The sequence below is a fragment of the Schistocerca cancellata genome, chromosome 4, assembly GCF_023864275.1.
Source record: "Schistocerca cancellata isolate TAMUIC-IGC-003103 chromosome 4, iqSchCanc2.1, whole genome shotgun sequence".
NCBI classification, from domain to species: Eukaryota; Metazoa; Arthropoda; class Insecta; order Orthoptera; family Acrididae; genus Schistocerca; species Schistocerca cancellata.
Genome location: NC_064629.1, coordinates 919,383,439 through 919,404,382, shown reverse-complemented (window position 1 = coordinate 919,404,382; position 20,944 = coordinate 919,383,439). Strand labels below are relative to the sequence as shown.

General features: G+C 44.8%; 1 protein-coding gene across 3 annotated transcripts in view; it reads right to left on the bottom strand.

Annotated features, from left to right (window-relative positions):
- Positions 1–20,944, bottom strand: part of LOC126185090 (uncharacterized) — a 427,180-nt gene that overhangs the window by 16,537 nt on the left and 389,699 nt on the right. For 2 of the 3 annotated variants that reach the window (XM_049927887.1, XM_049927889.1), the window contains exons 7-9: positions 19,444–19,962; positions 11,264–12,864; positions 1,293–1,438 (exon numbers count right to left, since the gene is read on the bottom strand). In XM_049927887.1, coding sequence (XP_049783844.1) covers positions 1,293–1,438; positions 11,264–12,864; positions 19,444–19,962 — 2,266 coding nt within the window. The remainder of the gene's footprint in view (positions 1–1,292; positions 1,439–11,263; positions 12,865–19,443; positions 19,963–20,944) is intronic. The other variant, XM_049927888.1, reaches the window with a different exon arrangement.

Here is a 20,944-nt window from a genome sequence, read left to right as displayed (position 1 = left end):
CCGGTCGTGTGAAAATAAAGTAACTTACAACTGAAGCGGCATTTTCAAAACGGTTCAAATGGCTCTGAGCACTATGGGACTTAACATCTGAGGTCATCAGTCCCCTAGAATTTAGAACTATTTAAACCTAACTAACCTAAGGATATCACACACATCCGTGCCCGAGGCAGGATTCGAACCTGCGATCGTTGCAATCGCGCGGTTCCGGACTGAAGCTCCTAGAACCGCTCGGCCACCGGGGCCGGCGGAACGGTATTTTCAACCTCTGCTACAGTTGTAACTGTTGTATCCGACAACAACAGCATCACAGTCAGAGAACTAAGTACAAAGATAACCACAACGAACAACAAATGATCAACAGGAATACAGTCTACAGAGCTAAGTACTGACCGTTTTCAACTCAAAGAAAATTGCCTACCTCTCAAGAAGTATTTGTTTTCGGACACATGTTTAGAGGTCTTTTCTATGTGTTACTATTTTATTTAAGTGTACTATCGAAGCATATGAAGAAATTCACTGATTCCCTTCCAAGTTTTTCGTTTAATATTTTAGCTTCATATTTTTGTAATGTGAATATATATTCAGTTCTTCTACCAGACCCATTTTATGCCCTTTATTTAGTCGGTAGAGTACTTTGACAGTTTGCTTTAGATATACTGAGAACACACACACACACACACACACACACACACACACACACAGAGAGAGAGAGAGAGAGAGAGAGAGAGAGAGAGAGAGAGAGAGAGACAGAGACAGAGAGAGTGAAACGTCCCCTTTGGAAAATTATAAATTACTGTGTTGGTAAACCTCTTACGTTATTTGATTTTCAAACAACTGAGCAAAACTGAACGTACTCAGACATTTCTCTCTTTACGTATTCTGATCATCACTAAACTGACACACAATATTTTTAGTGCAACGCAATTTGACTTTCAATAATCCCTGCAAAAGAATGGCCCTGACTAACAATAACCTATACCTTTCATGAATCACTTACCTCACAAAAATCTTCGTTACTCGAACTACTGCAATACAGCGAGCGTCAGTACTACCAGCTAAATAAAAGATTCTAACTACTAACTAAAAATAGTATAAAGGGAAAAAAGAACCATTGTAAATAAGCAAATTATGATCCAGATTATTAAGATAAATACCCCCTACACAAAACGTTGAATGAAAATCAACGCACAGTTTGATGACAATCATTACTACCTTAAGTATATACTAGAAAATTTCTATAACAAATTTTTGCTTTGGTCCAACAGATAATTAACTTTGATATGTTTACGTACCTTCTTGTTGCACGGGCTGGAAATGGTTGTTGAGGTGGTATAATGACGTGGAAATGCTGCAGTCCACAAATTCACGTGCTTGACAAGTACGACTCTGCTGGTTGAACCTCGTGCCGGGACCACACATAAACTTGTTATCAGTGATCCTGTGTGAAACATACAAAGTCTTCTCAGCACAACGGCACATTTTATCGGCAAAAATGATTCAACACAAAGTTTCCTGGCACCAGAAATTTTAATGTGCACCACACTGTATACGAAATAGTGTATTGTTGTAATGATTAGAGAACACAATATTTCCACAAGTTAATGTGGACTGAAGTCGAGTGATATTGTACTGCAACACCATAATTAATTCTGTAAATATTTTGCACTGATTAATTCTGTTTAATGTCAAGTATGTATTTTTTTACTATGTAATGTCTTTGACCTATTGTAATGAAGTGGAAAGTTGTGTAAAATGTTTCCTCTTTATTATTTAAATTCTTTCTATTAACTGAAGGAAAACTTTCTATAATTATGTGGCATTTGTGTTGATATGTTAATGTATATAAATATTAAGTTTCTTTAAAAGATATTTGTTTACAACTATGTACAAGCTGGTTCATACCTAGGGACTTAAATTGTAGAAAATGCTCTTGGGATGAGATGTGTCCTTTGCCCATCGGGTTGCCTCTATGAAGGGGCACGGCAAACGCATGGCGTCTTCACGCCCCTCCCCTGTGCCACTATGCCATGACCCATTCCTAACAAGGGAGACTCCCCGTCGACCTTTCTCAGATTTAGTGGTAAGATGGCAAAAACTGAACACAGATCAAGCATGAAAACAGGAAGAAGGTGCAACTGGAATCACTCAACAGAGGAAAGTCCACTGGACCTGACGGGATACCAATTCGATTCTACACAGAGTACGCGAAAGAACTTGCCCCCCTTCTAACAGCCGTGTACCGCAAGTCTCTAGAGGAACGGAAGGTTCCAAATGATTGGAAAAGAGCACAGGTAGTCCCAGTCTTCAAGAAGGGTCGTTGAGCAGATGCGCAAAACTATAGACCTATATCTCTGACGTCGATCTGTTGTAGAATTTTAGAACATGTTTTTTGCTCGAGTATCATGTCGTTTTTGGAAACTCAGAATCTACTATGTAGGAATCAACATGGATTCCGGAAACAGCGATCGTGTGAGACCTAACTCGCTCTATTTGTTCATGAGATCCAGAAAATATTAGATACAGGCTCCCAGGTAGATGCTATTTTTCTTGACTTCCGGAAGGCGTTCGATACAGTTCCGCACTGTCGCCTGATAAACAAAGTAAGAGCCTACGGAATATCAGACCAGCTGTGTGGCTGGATTGAAGAGTTTTTAGCAAACAGAACACAGCATGTTGTTATCAACGGAGAGACGTCTACAGACGTTAAAGTAACCTCTGGCGTGCCACAGGGGAGTGTTATGGGACCATTGCTTTTCACAATATATATAAATGACCTAGTAGATAGTGTCGGAAGTTCCATGCGGCTTTTCGCGGATGATGCTGTAGTATACAGAGAAGTTGCAGCATTAGAAAATTGTAGCGAAATGCAGGAAGATCTGCAGCGGATAGGCACTTGGTGCAGGGAGTGGCAACTGACCCTTAACATAGACAAATGTAATGTATTGAGAATACATAGAAAGAAGGATCCTTTATTGTATGATTATATGATAGCGGAACAAACACTGGTAGCAGTTACTTCTGTAAAATATCTGGGAGTATGCGTGCGGAACGATTTGAAGTGGAATGATCATATAAAATTAATTGTTGGTAAGGCGGGTACCAGGTTGAGATTCATTGGGAGAGTCCTTAGAAAATGTAGTCCATCAACAAAGGAGGTGGCTTACAAAACACTCGTTCGACCTATACTTGAGTATTGCTCATCAGTGTGGGATCCGCACCAGATCGGGTTGACGGAGGAGATAGAGAAGATCCAAAGAAGAGCGGCGCGTTTCGTCACAGGGTTATTTGGTAACCGTGATAGCGTTACGGAGATGTTTAACAAACTCAAGTGGCAGACTCTGCAAGAGAGGCGCTCTGCATCGCGGTGTAGCTTGCTCGCCAGGTTTCGAGAGGGTGCGTTTCTGGATGAGGTATCGAATATATTGCTTCCCCCTACTTACACCTCCCGAGGAGATCACGAATGTAAAATTAGAGAGATTAGAGCGCGCACAGAGGCTTTCAGACAGTCGTTCTTCCCGCGAACCATACGCGACTGGAACAGGAAAGGGAGGTAATGACAGTGGCACGTAAAGTGCCCTCCGCCACACACAGTTGGGTGGCTTGCGGAGTATAAATGTAGATGTAGATGTAGAACTGTGAAAAAAAGAAAGAAGATAGAAACAGAGAACGGTCAAAGCTCAAGACGTGCAACACTGAGCGAAGTAGAAGTGGTACGGCGTCGTGTTTATGTGGTCACGGTAATGCGACACATCCGTGTCCAAATCCCCCTCGTGTCCCATTATTTTTTTTCACAAAATTTTGAACTGTCCTAATGGTCCTTGACGTGTCTGTTCGATTTATTCAAATTTGTGTGTGTATGTGTCGTGGTTTAACGTCCGTTTGTAACAGCGAGATGTAAGAATGGGTCTTATAACGAAGTTGATTCTGCACAACTACTTTTATTAGTAGCCGAAAGGAAGTGGTTCTCGAATGGTAATCGCAAACGTTCGGTGACGAAGCGACAAGTCAGACAAATCCTCCACCGGAAAACACGTCTGGGTCTCATACGCGACATTGGTGACAGCATGTGTGTCATATGATTGGAATTTCTTATCGACGCACTTGACTTATACGCCTGGTGATTGAGTGAGATACGCCTTCTTGCCCGATTTAGGTGTTCGTATGAATATGAATGTGATCACTCCCGAAGAAATGATAAAAACATAGTAGTTTGTCACAGAAGCTGCACGAACACAACAGTTTCACAATCACACACGTTTCCCTGTGTTCTACCAAAAGATATGTTTTTAAGGTCTTTGACTTTGCGTTTCGTTGTGGAAGTTTTAACTCTTGAATTCCTTTGTAACATAGTTCACACCCGTTTACTTGTTGTTTTCATTTCTGAGACAGGTCTATGCGGTATCTCGCCTGCTCTCACTATTCATTCCATTTACTTGCGACGGTAATATACTCTTACCACGTGACTCATATCCTATAACCAGTGTACAGTATGACAATTGACAGGACTACAGGAAAAGAACAGCCACGTCAGTGACGGGACGGACAGTTAATAATTTAGTGAAAAAAAAGATGGGGCACGAGGGAGATCTGGACCCGGATCTTCCACTTGGCAGTTCAACACCGTGTCCACATAGACACGACGTTGTGCATCTTGAGCTGGAACCGTTCACTGTTTCTATTTTGCTTCTTTTTTCACAGTTCAGCAGACCTTCCTTCTGTTTTCATGCTCGATCTGTGTACAGTTTTTGACGGACTATACACTGGGCAACCTTACTACAAAATCTGAGGGGGGTTCGATTGGCCGGCCGGTATGGCCGTGCGGTTCTAGGCGCTACAGTCTGGAGCCGAGCGACCGCTACGGTCGCAAGTTCGAATCCTGCCTCGGGCATGGATGTGTGTGATGTCCTTAGGTTAGTTAGGTTTAATTAGTTCTAAGGTCTAGGCGACTGATGACCTCAGAAATTAAGTCGCATAGTGCTCAGAGCCATTTGGGGGTGCGATTCGAAGTTTTCCTAGTAAACCACCCTCCATCCCCTCCTGCTCCCCCTTTTTGTACTGAATTCCTTGGAAGTAAGCAAACCACAGAGCTTATAAACCAACTGCGTTACAACAAACTCATGTTTAGCTCTCCCACTGCACTCGCGTTCGGGAGGATGACGGTTCAAACCCGCGTCCGGCCATCTTGGTTTAGGTTTTCCGCGATTTCCCTAAATCGCTTCAGGCAAATGCCGGGGTAGTTCCTTTGTTGGAAGGGCACAGTCGACTTGCTTCCCCATCCTTCCGTAATCCGATGGGACCGATGACCTAGCTTCTTTGGTCCCCTCCTCCGAAACAACCAACCAGCCTTTAGCTCTCCCAGTCAGAGCTCAATATTTAGTCATGAGATAATATGCACTGCAGCTTTCCAGTATACACAGGGCGTCCCAGGAGAAATAGCCAGTATTTGGGGATTTGACGGGAACGATCATTCGAAGCATAAAAGTATAGTAAACATGGACTCTAAAATGCATGTCTTAAGAGCTATTAGCATATGTTGTGTAGTAAAGATTTTAAAGATGTTTCAAAATGGCTCTGAGCACTATGCGACTTAACTTCTGAGGTCATCAGTCGCCTAGAACTTAGAACTAAGTGAACCTAACTAACCTAAGGACATCACACACATCCATGCCCGAGGCAGGAGTCGAACCTGCGACCGTAGCGGTCACGCGGTTCCAGACTGAAGCGCCTTTAACCGCACGGCCACACCGGCCGGCAAGATGTTTCACATTAGCGAAGATGAACAAGTGCTCATGCTCGTAAGGTATGTACTTCGTAGCCCAAGTGTACCGGGCATATTTTTCTTTGTTTGGACCGTGCAACCACCTTTCAGTATATGGAATGCAAAGAGCTTGCACTAGAAGAGATTTGTTTCACAATCTCAAAGATGGAGAAGTAGACTTTTTTTGCTTAGAACTATCGTTTCTGGCATATTCATGAATACTGACCGTTCCTTCTGTAACATCCTGTATGAGTCGCGTTGGAATTATACCTTGTTGTCCTGCATATACCAGAATGTCGGTTTTTCAACGTTTGCAGGTATATTTCACTTAAATACTTCACTTTCTCAGTGTATTGGTTTATTGGATATGTGAGTTTACTGTTCACAGTGTCGTCGACAACTGTCGCTGTCTGTTGTTTGGTCGTCTTTCGTTTGCGTGGTGGTGTCTGTATGCATTTATATATTCGTTTGTTTGTTATGTAGGTGCGGCTGTTAACGCCCCCATAAACGATCAAACATTTTGTCAAACTTAATTATGCTTGCCAAATATTTGACTGTGTACGGTACTGTTTGACGTGGTTGTCAACCAAAGCGCGTGTTTGACGTGTTTGCGAGAAATTTTGATTGAAGGAAAGTTTGACAAGATGATGGACGCTGTGTCGATGATTCGCCGCATATGTTTAATGAGAAATTGTTGTATTAGTATTTATCTCATTGTATCGTGATTTCCCACAACTATTGAAATTACGATCAAGGTAAAAAAAAAAACAGCACTGACTGTTACCAAAATGGTAGACGTATCACATCTTTCCCAGCCACGTATTACGCTGGAAGATGTTATGAACAAATACCACTATTTTACTCATAAGATACAAGCAGGAGTGCAATGGAACAACTGAAATCGAAATTCTCCGTTTCTTTCACAGACGATGTGGTCCATTTGTCGCTACATTATGACATTTTAATGAACTGTTATTAGAGGAGCAAGCAGAAGGGAATATGGTTCAAATGGCTCTGAGCACTATGGGACTTAACTTCTGAGGTCATCAGTCCTCTAGAACGTAGAACTACTTAAACCTAACTAACCTAAGGACATCACACACACCCATGCCCGAGGCAGGATTCGAACCTGCAACCGTAGCGGTCGCGCGGCTCCAGACTGTAGCGCCTAGAACCGCTCGGCCACCGCTGCCGGCAGAAGAGAGTAAATTTAATATTCGCACACATGTGTCTTATTTTTCAATGTGAGGGCGAAGTAACTCTAAACAGTTTACCCATTAAACGTTTCACTGTCCACCCGCAGAAAGCTGATGTAATCATGAGATCCTAAATGTAACAGTTCCGTTAAAGGTTTTCATGTGTATATTTCTCTCTCATTTTAAACCATTCCCTGGACCAGCGTCTCGTTTACGTTTTGTTTAAACACAGTGCCAGAGTAAAAGTTAGAAATATTTTACCTGCATTTATGGTCATTCCGACTAGTGACAAAATAGATCTTACACGAAGAGCGTCTGCATCAAACGTAAGGTCAAATTGAGAAACTTGCTTGGTACGAGTACGAGCTTCTTTGACACATCCATCGCTACATAAAAAGCGAATTTGACTAATAAGTTTCCTCTTTTATGACGACCTTAACAGATTTGTAAAAGTTTCATCGTCCACTCGACGAAAGTTGATGTAATCATCGAATTCCGACAGTAATATTTCCTTTAGGAGATTTTCATGGGTAAATTTCTCTCTCATTGTTTTCTTCTTCTTCTTCTTTACACACAGCCACACAATGCCAGCTTTGTCTGCTTTTGAGGCCATTCTCACTGCTGTCAAAATACTCACGTACACGAATAGCGTCTGATTCAAAGTGAAGTTAAATTGGCAAACTTCGTTTGTACGTGTACCGGCTTGTTTGGCAAATCCGCAGATGCACAAGGGCTCGTTTGACAAACAGGTTTGATCGTTTACGGGGGCCTTTATAGTCTGTGTGGTTGGGGGATGCTCTGGGACAAATATACCATTCACTAAGAAATACATATAAACGTTTCATTAATTAATGTAGACCTAATGCTTATACTATCGAAGAAAAAAATAGTTAATTTTTATCACTATGTCATATTGCCTCGTGGTCAAAGTTATCTTGCGCCAGTACTACAGCAAGATGCATTTGTATTAGTTTTTAAAATTTACAAAATAGTTGCGATTATATTAAAAAAATATATAAGCAGGCACACTAAAATACATGGCAATTACATTAATGCATGCAAGTAAATAAAACTTTGTTCAAACGTGAAAATGTTAAATATTTTTAGTATGTTGTTACACAGTTTAAATAAATTGTATGAAATACACTTTTTGTATCTCTGTTCCACCGGAGCTGCAATTTATTCTTTCTTGTTATTTTACTTTTCCCGCTACTAATTCTGAGCATGGCTCATTTTCAAGCCATTATAAATATGCCCCTATTCAAATATACGTTTGCTACTTGTATGAACATCATTTACTTACATTTATGGTTTCATTAATACTATGTATGAACTATGACATTATTTTGCTTTGCCATATTTATAATGCATCTGCACATCTGACATATTGTCGATCTATTTTTATTCCAGAGATATATTCTGTGGTTAAATTTTCTTAACTTTGATGAAAGTCGATTTCTATTGAACGCGAAATCGAGGGCTGACTTTTGTTATGAATTTTCTGTGTACTGAGAAGAATTTTTACAAAGTTCTCAGTGTATTTTTGATTTATATGTTAGTTTTGTTCATTTAAAATGTTACGTGGATTTTGTCAAATGACTGTTGATATCCGTCTCCTCTAGAATGTTCGGATACTTTCTATATTCCGCTCTATCTAGAATTCAAAGATTAGTGCTTATGTGTACCGTAGAGTGTCGTTTTGCTCTAAGAGGCGGGCTACATGTGGAAAGGTTGTTCACGCTTTTGTTTATATGTTCTTTGTATTTTTACAAAATTTTGGTCCTGATAAACCGACACATAGGCTAGGCGTTCGCACTTCACAAGTGGGAAATGAGGAGGGGGGGGGGGGGAGGATAGAGGGGCCACTTGTTCCCCGCCCTGCTGAATCTGGAGTGCAGAACTTTTTTTTCAGTACAGCATTCTCATACACTTCTAGGAGTGATTTCCCCTGATTCCCCTGAAACTCTCGTTTATCCAATTGTAGCACAACGTAATTTGTTTCGAAATTGAGCAACACGTTTAGCTAAAAAATGACGATTTTAGAGTCTTTTGTCCTGCCTCCCCCCCCCCCCCCCCCCCTCCGCCGCCGCATTTAAGTTTATATATCCCTGACTGGTTGTAATTTTGAGTTTTGTCTGCATTACTGTCATTTGTAGTTTATATTCTGTGTGAGAGCTAATTTTGAGATTACTTTACGAAATGTGTAACTTTTTTTTGTAAAATATTCCCCAAGTATGCAAACTTAATTAATTTTTGATTCTGGTTTCTTTGTACTTTTGCTAATGTTTTTTTCTTATTTTCATTCACATACTTGGCCCATATCTCTTTCTGTATATTTTATCGACTGTATTAGGATTGTAGACATGATTGAATGCTACAGTCTTAATAATTCCAATTCCGTCTTCAGGCTTTTTTTATGGAAGGGGCTCTAATGATACACTCTAGCATGACATGAAAATATGCAGCTTTGTGTACTAATGGGTGAGACGACATTATACAATCAGTTGAAGCTGGTTTATGAGACATACCCTATTTATTGATACCATTATCATTAGTTAGTTTCGTGTCTAGGAAGTTTATAAGCTTGTTTGTTTCATACTGGACGGCAAATTTGATCATCCTGCGCATTTTATGATTTTTTTGGTGGCATTCTCTGATTTCGTGGTTATTTCCATTAAAATTAATGAGCGTTGGTAGTAACTGAGTTTATCAGCCCATTGAGCCTGTTCTCTGAAAAAAAAAAAATCTAGGAGATCTAAGAAAATATTTGGTAGGGTTCCTGCTAGGCAGCGTCTCATGGTCAGCCCATCATTCTGCTGTTGTATCTCTCCTTGGAAAGTTAAGTAATTGTTTGGTACTATTTCTAGGAGACTGATCAGTTCATATAAATCTGGTCGACTGATCTCACCTAATTTTAATATGTTTCTTCTTATGATGTTTATGATTTGCGTAACTGGCACATTTGGGTGACTTATGGCATCTAATAGTATAAGGGGCAGTCAAATTAAAACCAAACACCCGCCACCATTGGACCATGGAATGGTTCCATTCAAAAATAAGCACCACACTGGGAGACGAGACGATCAACTCCTATTTCACTGAACGTGGTTGGCTACTGAAGGATCCACAACTGGATCCACTCTTGCACTTCCTCGTATGACTGAAAAATGTCCACACATGTCTTTCTTCAGGTTACCAAAGATGTAAAAATCGCTTGGTGAAAGATCTGGGCTGTACAGACGATGTTGCAATGTTTCCCAGTTTGTTATGTTACAAATTACGTTGTACTACAGTGAAGTGTAGCCTACGTGCGACAGGCAGTGTGGTGGAAGGCATTATCGTGCAACACAATGATTCCATCCGACAGCATTCTTGGGTGTTTTGACTTCATCGCACGTTGCAGTTTCTGCAAAGTGTCTTCGTAACACTGTGCACTGACTGTGTTTCTGCGGTCGAAGAACACGATGAGCAGAGGGCCCTTGCAGTGCAAGAAGGTCATCACGACCTTACTTAACTTGTGTGAATACTCTTGAATTTATTTGTCGCGGGAGATGTGGGATGTTTCCACTATTGGCTTTGCTGTTTGCCATTGCTCTCGAAATAGTGACACCATATAATGTCACGATGACCTTCTTCTTTCACTACAGGGGCCATCTGCTCGTCGACTTTCTCGAGAGTGGAACCACAATCGATGCACAGTGTTATGAAGACACTTCGCATAGAAGCGACGTGCCATGAAGTCCAAACGCTCAGGAATGCTCTCAGAAGGAATCATACTGTTGCAAAATAATGTCTACCCCCTCACTGTCAATCAGAGGACGGCTACACTTCAGCCATATGGTTAGGAAACTCTACAACATCCTGCATACAGTCCGGCTCTTGCACTATGTGACTTTCACATCTTTGGTGACCTGAAGAAAGATGTGTGGACGTCGGTTTCAGTCGGACAAGGAAGTGCAAGAGTGGCTGGGCCTGTGGATCTGTCAGTGGCCGACTAACTGTCTCGTCTCCCAGTGGGATAAACATCTTAAACGTGTGTTGCTTACTTGTGAATGGAACTGTTCCACGGTAGTTTGGTAGCGTGTGTTCGGTTTCATTTCACAGCCCTTAATAAGATTTTTTTTATTTAATGGATTTCTGTATCTTTAATCTGATTTACCTGACCACAGTGTTCGCAATTGTGTGTCGACACCGTCAGTGTATCCCGGTCTTCCCTAGCTATCGGTTAGTGATTTTTACGGTCTGTGTCGGATTACAGAGATGGGTTTATTTGTGTCGATAAACGCAAAATGAGAAGTCAGATACGTACTTGCCGTGCCTGCCCTGCGAGCAGATGTGGAACAGCTGACAGTCGGCCTCGATGTCCGCGTAGTAGCCTCCGGGAACCTTGTCTGCGCAGCTGAAGCTCGTCTCGGGCAGTGCTGTCGGCGGCTGCGGCTGCTGCACGGTAGTCGCCTGCTCGTAAGACGTCTCCGACTCGTAAGATGTCCCGGAGTCGTAAGACGGACGACGCGAGGAAGCGCGCCTCTGTGCCGGCTCGACCTGCTGCGACCGGCTGCTCGACCTCTGCCTGTTGGCGGGCGTCGGCTGCTGGACTCTGCCGGCAGGTCTGCGAGAGTCTCCGCTGTACGGGCTGGCCGAGTCGTAGCTCTCCGGCTGCGCTCGGCCTCTGCCCGACGGCCTGCGAGAGCCCGCACCGTACGCGCCGGCCGAGTCGGAACTGTCTGGCTGCGACTGACCTCTGCCCGACGGCCTGCGAGAGTCCGCACTGTACGAGCTGGCCGAGTCGTAGCTCTCTGGCTGCGATTGGCCTCTGCCCGACGGCCTGCGAGAGTCAGCACCGTACGCGCCGGCCGAGTCGGAGCTGTCTGGCTGCGACTGACCTCTGCCCGACGGCCTGCGAGAGTCCGCACCGTACGCGCCGGCCGAGTCGGAGCTGTCTGGCTGCGATTGGACTCTGCCCGACGGCCTGCGAGAGTCCACAGTGTACGAGCTGGCCGAGTCGTAGCTCTCTGGCTGCGATTGGACTCTGCCCGACGGCCTGCGAGAGTCCGCACCGTACAGGCCGGCCGAGTCGTAGGTCTCCAGCGGAGCTTGGCCTCTGCCCGACGGCCTGCGAGAGTCCGCACTGTACGGACTGGCCGAGTCGTAGCTCTCTGGCGGCGCCGTGCTCACGTCCGCGTCCACCGTCGTCTGGAGCTCGCTCCTCGCCGTGGCTGTCGCCGCCGCCGCCGGCTCGGGAGCGGGCGACGTCTGTGGCGCGAGCGCTTCCGGCTGCCTGGCCGCGGCCGGCCGCCTGCGGGAGACCTCGGCGAGCACCGCCTGGTAGGGAGAGCGCTGTTCGGCGCACGCGGCCCCGCGCCTGCACGCCGGCGCCCTGGGGGAGGGGCTGGGGCCGGGACTGGGGCTGGGGCTGGGCCTACGGCTGGCGGGGTAGCCGCGGCTGCCCGCCGCAGTTCGCCGTCCACCGACACTCCCGTCTACTTCGTTCCCCCGGCCGTACGGTAGCTGCTGCGGGGCCGCGCGGGGTTTGATCGTCGTCTCTGTCGCTAGTGTAGTCGTCTGAACTTCGTTCGGCTGTTCCGCAACGAGAGGCCCGGTGTAAGCTCTTGGCGTCGGCGCGAGCGTCGCCGCCTGTTGCAGCTGGCCGATCCTGGTGCTCCTGAAGAAGGCCTCCGCAGTGGGCAGTGCGTCTTCCTGGGGCCTCCTGCGGCGCTCGTCGGGTCGGCCGCGCGCTTTGGGCCTCTTCTGGAAGTAGACGTCCGCTCGGGGAGCAGCCGCCTCCTGCGGGAACACCTCCGAACCCTCGGGGCTGGGTCCCTCCTCTCCGGATTCTTCCTTCAGAGCGTCCAGCGACGGCCTGAAGCGACCTCTGCCCCCTCTGCCGGTGGCGCGTTTCTGCCTCTGCACCTGTGTAATATCCATTCGTATATAAATGCTTTTGTCAACATATATAGAAATTGAATGCCTCGCATCAATTGAAAAAAGAAGAGACTTCCCTGATCTTCGCTACTATTTCCGAGACATAACAATCGTCACAAGAGAATATATGTAACTTAAGTGAAATTATCCTGCACTTAGCTGAGTACCCAGCGTTGCCTCGCCCCGCTCTCTGTCCATCTCCTTCTCCCCCTCACTTCCATCCGTCTCACCATCTTTCGTTTCTCTGTCCGTTTCCCCTTCCCTTCTTTCTGTCTAAATTCTCCTTCCTGCGTCTCTGCCCACCTCCTCTTCTCCCCTATTTGTGTGCATCTCCTCCTCACCCACTCTTTGTCCATCTCCTCCTCACCCCTCTCTTTTTCCATCCCATCCTCTTCCATTTCCTATCCATTTCCTCCCCCCCTCTCTCCATTCTCTTTCCCCTCCCTCTACCTCCCCACTTTCTATCACCATCACCATGTTATCGCCCTGACACCAGTAGCAGACTGGTGTTTCTTACCCCTGGAGCAATTATTTCTAGACAGAAAGTGATATGTGTACTAAGTTTGGTTGAAATCGATCTAGGGATTTAGTTTAGAATGAGCTTTTAACCTGGAGCTTTGACAGAGTACGCACATTCGAAAAACACGCAGTACCAATGAAAATAGCACACCCAGAGGGGCGAAAGATACAGACGTGAAATTTTGCCAATAAGTGCAGTGAGATCCAATACGCACATGATCCAGGTTTCGTGCCAGTGCATAAGCCCACAGACCCTGCAGTGGTGCTACAATAGCCCAGGGGGCCCTATTTGAACGGCGCATAGTGGACGAGTCGTACACGTGACGATCACACTCTGACTTGAGGAGGGCGTTAGCAGGTGCAGAATACCAGGTACACGTATTAGACGGCGTTTGTCACAGTTAATCCAATTTGACAGGGGTCTAGTCATCGACATGAAAATCACAGGCTGGTCGACATGCTGTGTGGCTCACCAGGTCGATCGTTTGGAGTGTTTCATCAGATGATGTAAGGAGCAGCGGACACGAGATGGCACCCACATGTGACGCCCGGGTTCCTAGCGACTAGGGAAACGACGATGCGAGACGAGTGTGGAGGCAGTCTGGTGAACAGTACAGTTCTGCCCACGCTGTCGCAAGCCATACCGCCCGCACAGCCGACGTAATGGTGTGGTGGGCCACAGCCTGCTGTAGGCGGTCCCCTCTAATTGTGGTACGTAGAACGTTAACGGGCCAGAGTTACGTTGATTACATTCTTCAACCTCATGTGAGACCTATTCTACATGGTCTACCAGGAACATTTTTCCGACAGCTCGAGTTGCTCGAGACTTCTTCCACGGCTGGCCCGCTCCCATGACTTGTGCCCTGCAGAGCATGTGTGGGCCCAGCTGAGAAGCCAGATGATACCGTGTCACTCTTTATATGATTTCGAGGTAGCTGTTCAAGATTTGAGGACCAATCCGCCTAAGGATGACATCAGACATCAAATCAGCTCGACGCCGGACCATGTAGCGGCACGTATTGCAGCAAAATGTGGCCCAATGCGTTGTTCATGTTGCACTGTATTTGTCTACATGAACTCACTGTATTTGTTTACGTGTCATGAGTATGAGTTCAAGTGAATCTCTTATGCGTATCATTATGTTTAATAAAGTTAATTTTGATCCAATGCTTCCCTTTTCGTACACTATTTTCAGTGTTCCTGAGTGTGTATTTCACCTATATTTAACAGATTTCACACATATTTGTAGACATACGTCACCTGTATCATTAGCGAATTTCGCCCTGCAGTTTCGTTTTCACGTATCTCAGTGTTTATGACGTCATATCTCCTGCACTATGTATCATACAATGATACAAATTTGCAGGTACGTTCAGTGGTAAACGTGAATGCTGTCTGAAAACTGTGTTGTGAATAGAGAAACATTAAATTAAAATGGAATGCCTGACGCGGCAGTTTTTCTGCATGAACAGCGAAAATGTAGTAACCAACATAGTTTTTTCCTCTCGTCATTTTGTGGGAGTTTTGAGCTAGAAAAACTTTCGTAAAGGTCTGAAATTATGTACGAAATTTGTTGAAAGTCAGTAAGTGCTCTCATTCTCAAGTACTGGATGAATAAATTCCAGGGATTCGTGCGTCGTGAGCTGTACTCCATTGTCGCCCATTGCTAAGCACTCTCGCATTTGTTATTCGTAATAATTTGTTTCCTTTGTCATCAGTAGTATTTCAAAAGAACTTAAATTCTACAAACCACAATTAACGAATTGCTCAGTGGTTTATCAGATGACGAAACGATCGATCCCGAGCCGTTCTATTGTTAATCATTTTATTATTACAGTCGAACTTACGCCATTTGGCAACATTGTCCGTTATACAAAAGTCATGGGATAGCGATATTCACATATGCAAATATCCCGCACACAAGGTATAAAGGGTAGTGCACTGGCGGACCTGTGATCCGCGTGAAAAGGTTTCCGATGTGGTTATGGCGCGACGCTAATTAACAGACTTCGAACGCGGAATGGTAATTGCAGCTAGACGGCCGGCCGAAGTGGCCGAGCGGTTCTAGGCGCTACAGTCTGGAACCGCGCGACCGCTACGGTCGCAGGTTCGAATCCTGCCTCGGGCATGGACGTGTGTGATGTCCTTAGGTTAGCTAGGTTTAAGTAGTGCTAAGTTCTAGGGGACTGATGACCTCAGAAGCTAAGTCCCATAGTGCTCAGAGCCATTTGAACCATTTGAGCAACTAGACGCATGGGACGTTCCATTTCGGCAATCGTTAGACAATTCAGTATTCCAAGATCCACAATGTCAAGAGTGGGTCGAGAACAGGCATTAGCTCTCACCGCGGACAAAGTAGTTGCCGACGGCCTTCACTTAACGACCGAGAGCTACGGAGTTTGCCTAGGGTTGTCAGAGCTAACAGACAAGCAATACTGCGAGAAATGACCTCGTATAAATCAGTGTGAGACATACGAAGAACGTATCCGCTAGGACAGTGCGGCGAAATTTGGTGTTAATGGCTACGGCCGCAGACGACCGACGCGAGTGCCTTTGCTAACAGCACGACATCGCCTGCAGCGCCTCTCCCGGCTCGTGGCCATGTCAGTTGGACCCCAGACGACTGGAAAACCGTGGCCTGGGTAGATGAGACCTGATTTCAGTTGATAAGAGTTGATGGTAGGGTTCGAGTGTGGCACAGACCCCACGAAGCCATGGACCCAAGTTGTCAATAAGGCACTGTACAAGATGGTAATGGCTCAATACTGGTGTGGGCTGCCTTTACGTGGAATAGATTGTATCCTCTGGTCCAACTGAAGCGGTCGTTAACGGGAAGTTGTTATGTTCGGCTATTTGGAGACCAACTGCAGCCATTCGTGAACTTCGTGTTCCCAAACATCGATGGAATATTTATGGAAGACCATGCGCTATATCACTGGGCCACAACTGTTCACGACTGGTTTGAAGAACATTCTGGGCAGTTCGAGCAATGGTTTGCCCAATTAGCCACCCAGATCACCGGACATGTGTCCCATCGAATATATATGGGACATAATCGAGAGGTCAGTTCGAGCACAAAATGTTGCTCTTGCAACACTTCACAAGTATGGACAAGTATAGAGGCAGCATAGCTCAATATTTCTGCAGAGGACTTGCAATGACTTGTTCATTCCGTGCCACTTCGAGTTGCTGCACTACGGCAGACAAAAGGAAGTCCGACACGATATTAGAAGGTATCCCATGACTATTGTCCTGATTTCAGTTTATAAGAGCTGAAAGTAGGGTTCGAATGTGGCACAGACCCCACGAAGCGACGGACCCAAGTTGTCAACAAGGTACTGTGCAAGCTGGTAGTGGCTCCATAATAGTGTGGGCTGTGCTTACATGGGATGAACTGTATCCCCTGGTCTATCTGAACCGATCATTAACTGGAAGTGGTTATGCTCGGCTATTTGAAGGCCGTTTGCACCCATTCGTGGACTTCATGTTGAAAGGTCTCTGTTGGATTCCTTTCATGTTAATTTCTTAAATCTGTTGTCATTTACGGCATAAATTCCTCTTCTAAATTTACTGTGGCGTTTCTGACTATCTGGGAGGAGACTGAGTAGTGGAACGTGTTACTTTTACAGACAAACAGGAACGATCTGTACTACACTTTAAAACACAGTTTATATGTAATTCATGTCACACAGTCTCATACGGAACCTACATCCGCTTTCTTTTATATACTGTATATGATAAGATACTGTCATTCCCCTTCCCTTCTGTGTGAGAGGATGAATGAGCAAATGTATTTCTAGTTGCATGCTTGAGGGCAGCAGACAAGCCTGTCTGCTAGAGAACAGTAGGACCAACGTCGGAACAGGTAGCTACGCTTTCTAAAAGCAAAGAGGTTTCTATCCTTAATATGGTCCTGTCCGTCTCTTGTCATGTTGGTATAGGAAGCTGCCCCTCTGGCCACTTCCGTTTGTATTTGTGAGCTACCCTCAGAAAGGGACCAGGTCAGTCTGTCCGTGGCGAGCGTCTGAAGTGGTAAGATCTCCGGCTAAGCGCGCGTCTGCTAAGTCCGTAGGACAATGGATTTCTTAAGTTCAGCCTAACTGAAAATTTAATCACCTTTATTTCAGGTTTAGCTCTAAAATATCTAATGTTATCTTAAATTGCAACGCAGTGTAATTCGCGTGTGAAGTTCAGATTATTTTCCGGTAGTTGCTTTGTCACTACTTTGTGAGTAAAGTGGAACCACGTGTTGATCAGTAACTCTAACTAAGATCATAAATCTTAAATGCGAATGTGCGTGAGATTATAACGTCTCGTCTTGACAGTATTTTTCTATATAGCAACTTTTCTTTATGTTCAACCCACGTGGGGTGTACTTTGTGAGACCAGTACCACGTGCTTATACAATTGTTTGACCCATCAGGTTAATAGTAAGACGTTAGTAACCAGTTCGAGGTTTTTCTTTTGTAAATTGCTTTTCGATGTAATTTATTTTAATTATCAAAATTATTGTGGAGTTACATTCTTTGTGTAAACCAAGTTGACCACGTGAAGCATGTGGTGTAAGCATCAAAGTAGCCCTCAGCTATTCTTTTCGGGAAGTTTTCACAGAGAGTTAGTATGAATTTAGTATACCAGTGTGTGGTAATTACATGACGGACAGGATTGTGCTACGAACGTAACTTCTTTGGGTGAAAATTGAATCGGTTGGTTGTGGTTAATTTCCTCCTGCATATGTTTCAACGTCCTTCGTGTGTTATTTTATGAATGCAGTGTTGTATGCAGTCTCCCAATCTTGGCTCCATATTTGATGTGTTCCGTAAGATTACAATCTCACATTTTCCACAATCCTAAATAAGGCACCAGTTTATTTATGAATCAAATTTAATATGCTGAAATTTCAATGATCAATGTTAAAATAAATTTCCAAATATAAATTGATTTATTTCTTTTTATTTAAATTCTCTTTATATATATATATATATATATATATATATATATATATATATATATATATATATATCACCGGTTGTCGTATGACTATTAAAAGATTATAATTAATGTTAGTCTGGTTGGGAATTTGGTAAGCTAGACTGGATACCTGGTGAAACAGTTGCGCAGTGATGCAAGGTTAACTTCCCCAGACAGCTCACAGCTTTTAACCCGCTTTTATAGTCTAGCAGCACCACTTACACCACAAAATAAAGCAACAACGTTATTAATGTTCCCAAACAACGATGTCATGCCATCGAGCCACAATTGTTCACAATTGGTTTGATAATTCGCGTATATGATTGGCCAATTGGCCACCCAGATCGCTCGAAATGAATCCCATCGAACATTTTCAGCCCGCATCTCGTGGTCGTGCGGTAGCGTTCTCGCTTCCCACGCCCGGGTTCCCGGGTTCGATTCCCGGCGGGGTCAGGGATTTTCTCTGCCTCGTGATGGCTGGGTGTTGTGTGCTGTCCTTAGGTTAGTTAGGTTTAAGTAGTTCTAAGTTCTAGGGGACTTATGACCACAGCAGTTCAGTCCCATAGTGCTCAGAGCCATTTGAACATTTTCAGGACATAATCGATAGGTCAGTTCGTGCACGACATCCAGCACCGGCAACATCTTCGCAACTACGGGCTGCTCTGGAGGGACCATGGCTCAGTATTTCTCAACGCGACTTCCAACGACTTGTTGAGTCCGTGTCACATCATGTTATTGCATTACGACACGACACTACATTAGGACTTCTGTTACCTCAATGTACATTTAACGGAAATACGAGTGTGTATTTTTAAAATAGAACTTTATAATTATCCACATCAGGCAGATAAGTCACATAGGCAGTATCACAGTGAAGGTAGTCTTGTAGAATCGAACTGCGGTGGTCAGAATTAACGTAACTCACGCAAGAAAGAATTAAAAAGAAGATGGTTTCATACTGCAATTAATTTGAAATTTTTAAGCTGCTACCTTTTTCAGTTCATCCATAATGTAATGTAAAATTAAACAGGACTAGCTCAATTTTTTTTTTTTTTGCATTTAAGGGAAATAGTTGACCTGTTTCGGTTGCTTCGCGATGCGCGGAACGTCCCTGAAGAACGAGTCGAGGGACTCGTCGTCCGCTTCGTGGTACTCGCCGTACGGGTCGTGCGCCGCCAGTTCCGGCAACTGCCGGCCCGGGGCAGTAGCGTTGTCTCCGGAGAACTGCGGCGGGTTCAGCCCCGTGTTGATGCCGAAGGCGAAATTATTGATAGGCACCCGAGAGTGTCCTTCGGCAACGACGGTGGGCGCCAGCTTGCCGACGACGCCCTTGACGCTGGACACGCTCCTGGTGGAGGACACGATGGCCACGGAGGGCGTGGTGAAGATGTGGTGGGCGGGCTGGTAGTGCACCACGTGCAGCTGCGGGGGCTCGCCAACCGGCGGGGCGCTCGTCGTGTGCACCGACACCGACAGGCCCGCCGGGCTCGAGTACTTGGCCGTCGTCGACGAGAACACGAACTGCTGCGGCTCCACCGACGTCTTCAGCGACTGGAAGGCGTCCGCCGGGTTCAGCACGCCGCTGCTTCCTCCGCCCTGAAACCAAACGGCCGCTTACGTTCTTCCGTCCTCCTAAACCAGGGGCGGGCAAACGCTGCACGCGGCTCATGAGCACACAGCGCTGCACGTGTGCTGCTCGCGTGCAATCGTCGAACGGGACAGTGCCGACAGCCTGCAGGTTGCGGCAGTGTAGTACCAGGCTAAGCTGGCGGACGTTGAAGCGAAGCGACCACTACGTAGTGAACGTTGTATTTCAATAACCGGAAAATGCAGAGTGAATCGAGGAAACGGAGAATTGGAGATTTGCTATCTTTTAAAAAGGAATGGGAGAATCATTTGTTCTCTGTGGAAAAACGTGAAAATTGGAAATGTATAATATGTGACAGTATTGTCTCTGGTGAGCGGAAGTTTAATATTGAACGCCATTATAATAAATTTCAGTATGTTGCCGTTCTTAGTGCAATAAAAGAGGAATTTCTCAAGCGATTTGGGGATATATCTTACTTATCCCAAGGTTTTGAATAGTTCTCGAGAGAATCTGGTTTCTGTAAATGATATTCATCTCAGTTTGCAAATGGAATTAATAGATCTACAGTCTAATTCTCGTCTGAGAGACAACTTCCTTTTGGCAAGACGTGTAATAGATTTTTATCACGACTTTCCACAGCAAGAGTTTCCTCGTCCCCATCGTGAAGCCATGAAGATAGTCAATGTTGGGCTTGACATACTTTTGTGAGAGATTTTTTTCTGTTATGAAAATTAATAAGTCTCGGTTAAGAGCAAACATCAGTAACGAAAATTTACGTAACTGTTTGCGTTTGTCTGTACGTAGAAATTTTGTTCCAGACTTTAAACGTATTGTAAACTCCACCTGTGATAATTAAATAAAACGTATCGTAGGTAATAGGTACTCTTTCAAACCATGATTTCTGTAAAGCACTCCTACTAACCTTATTCCTTCATTTAATAAAGCAGGCCAGGAAACAAAACCCATTACAGGGGAAGAAGCGGAGAGACG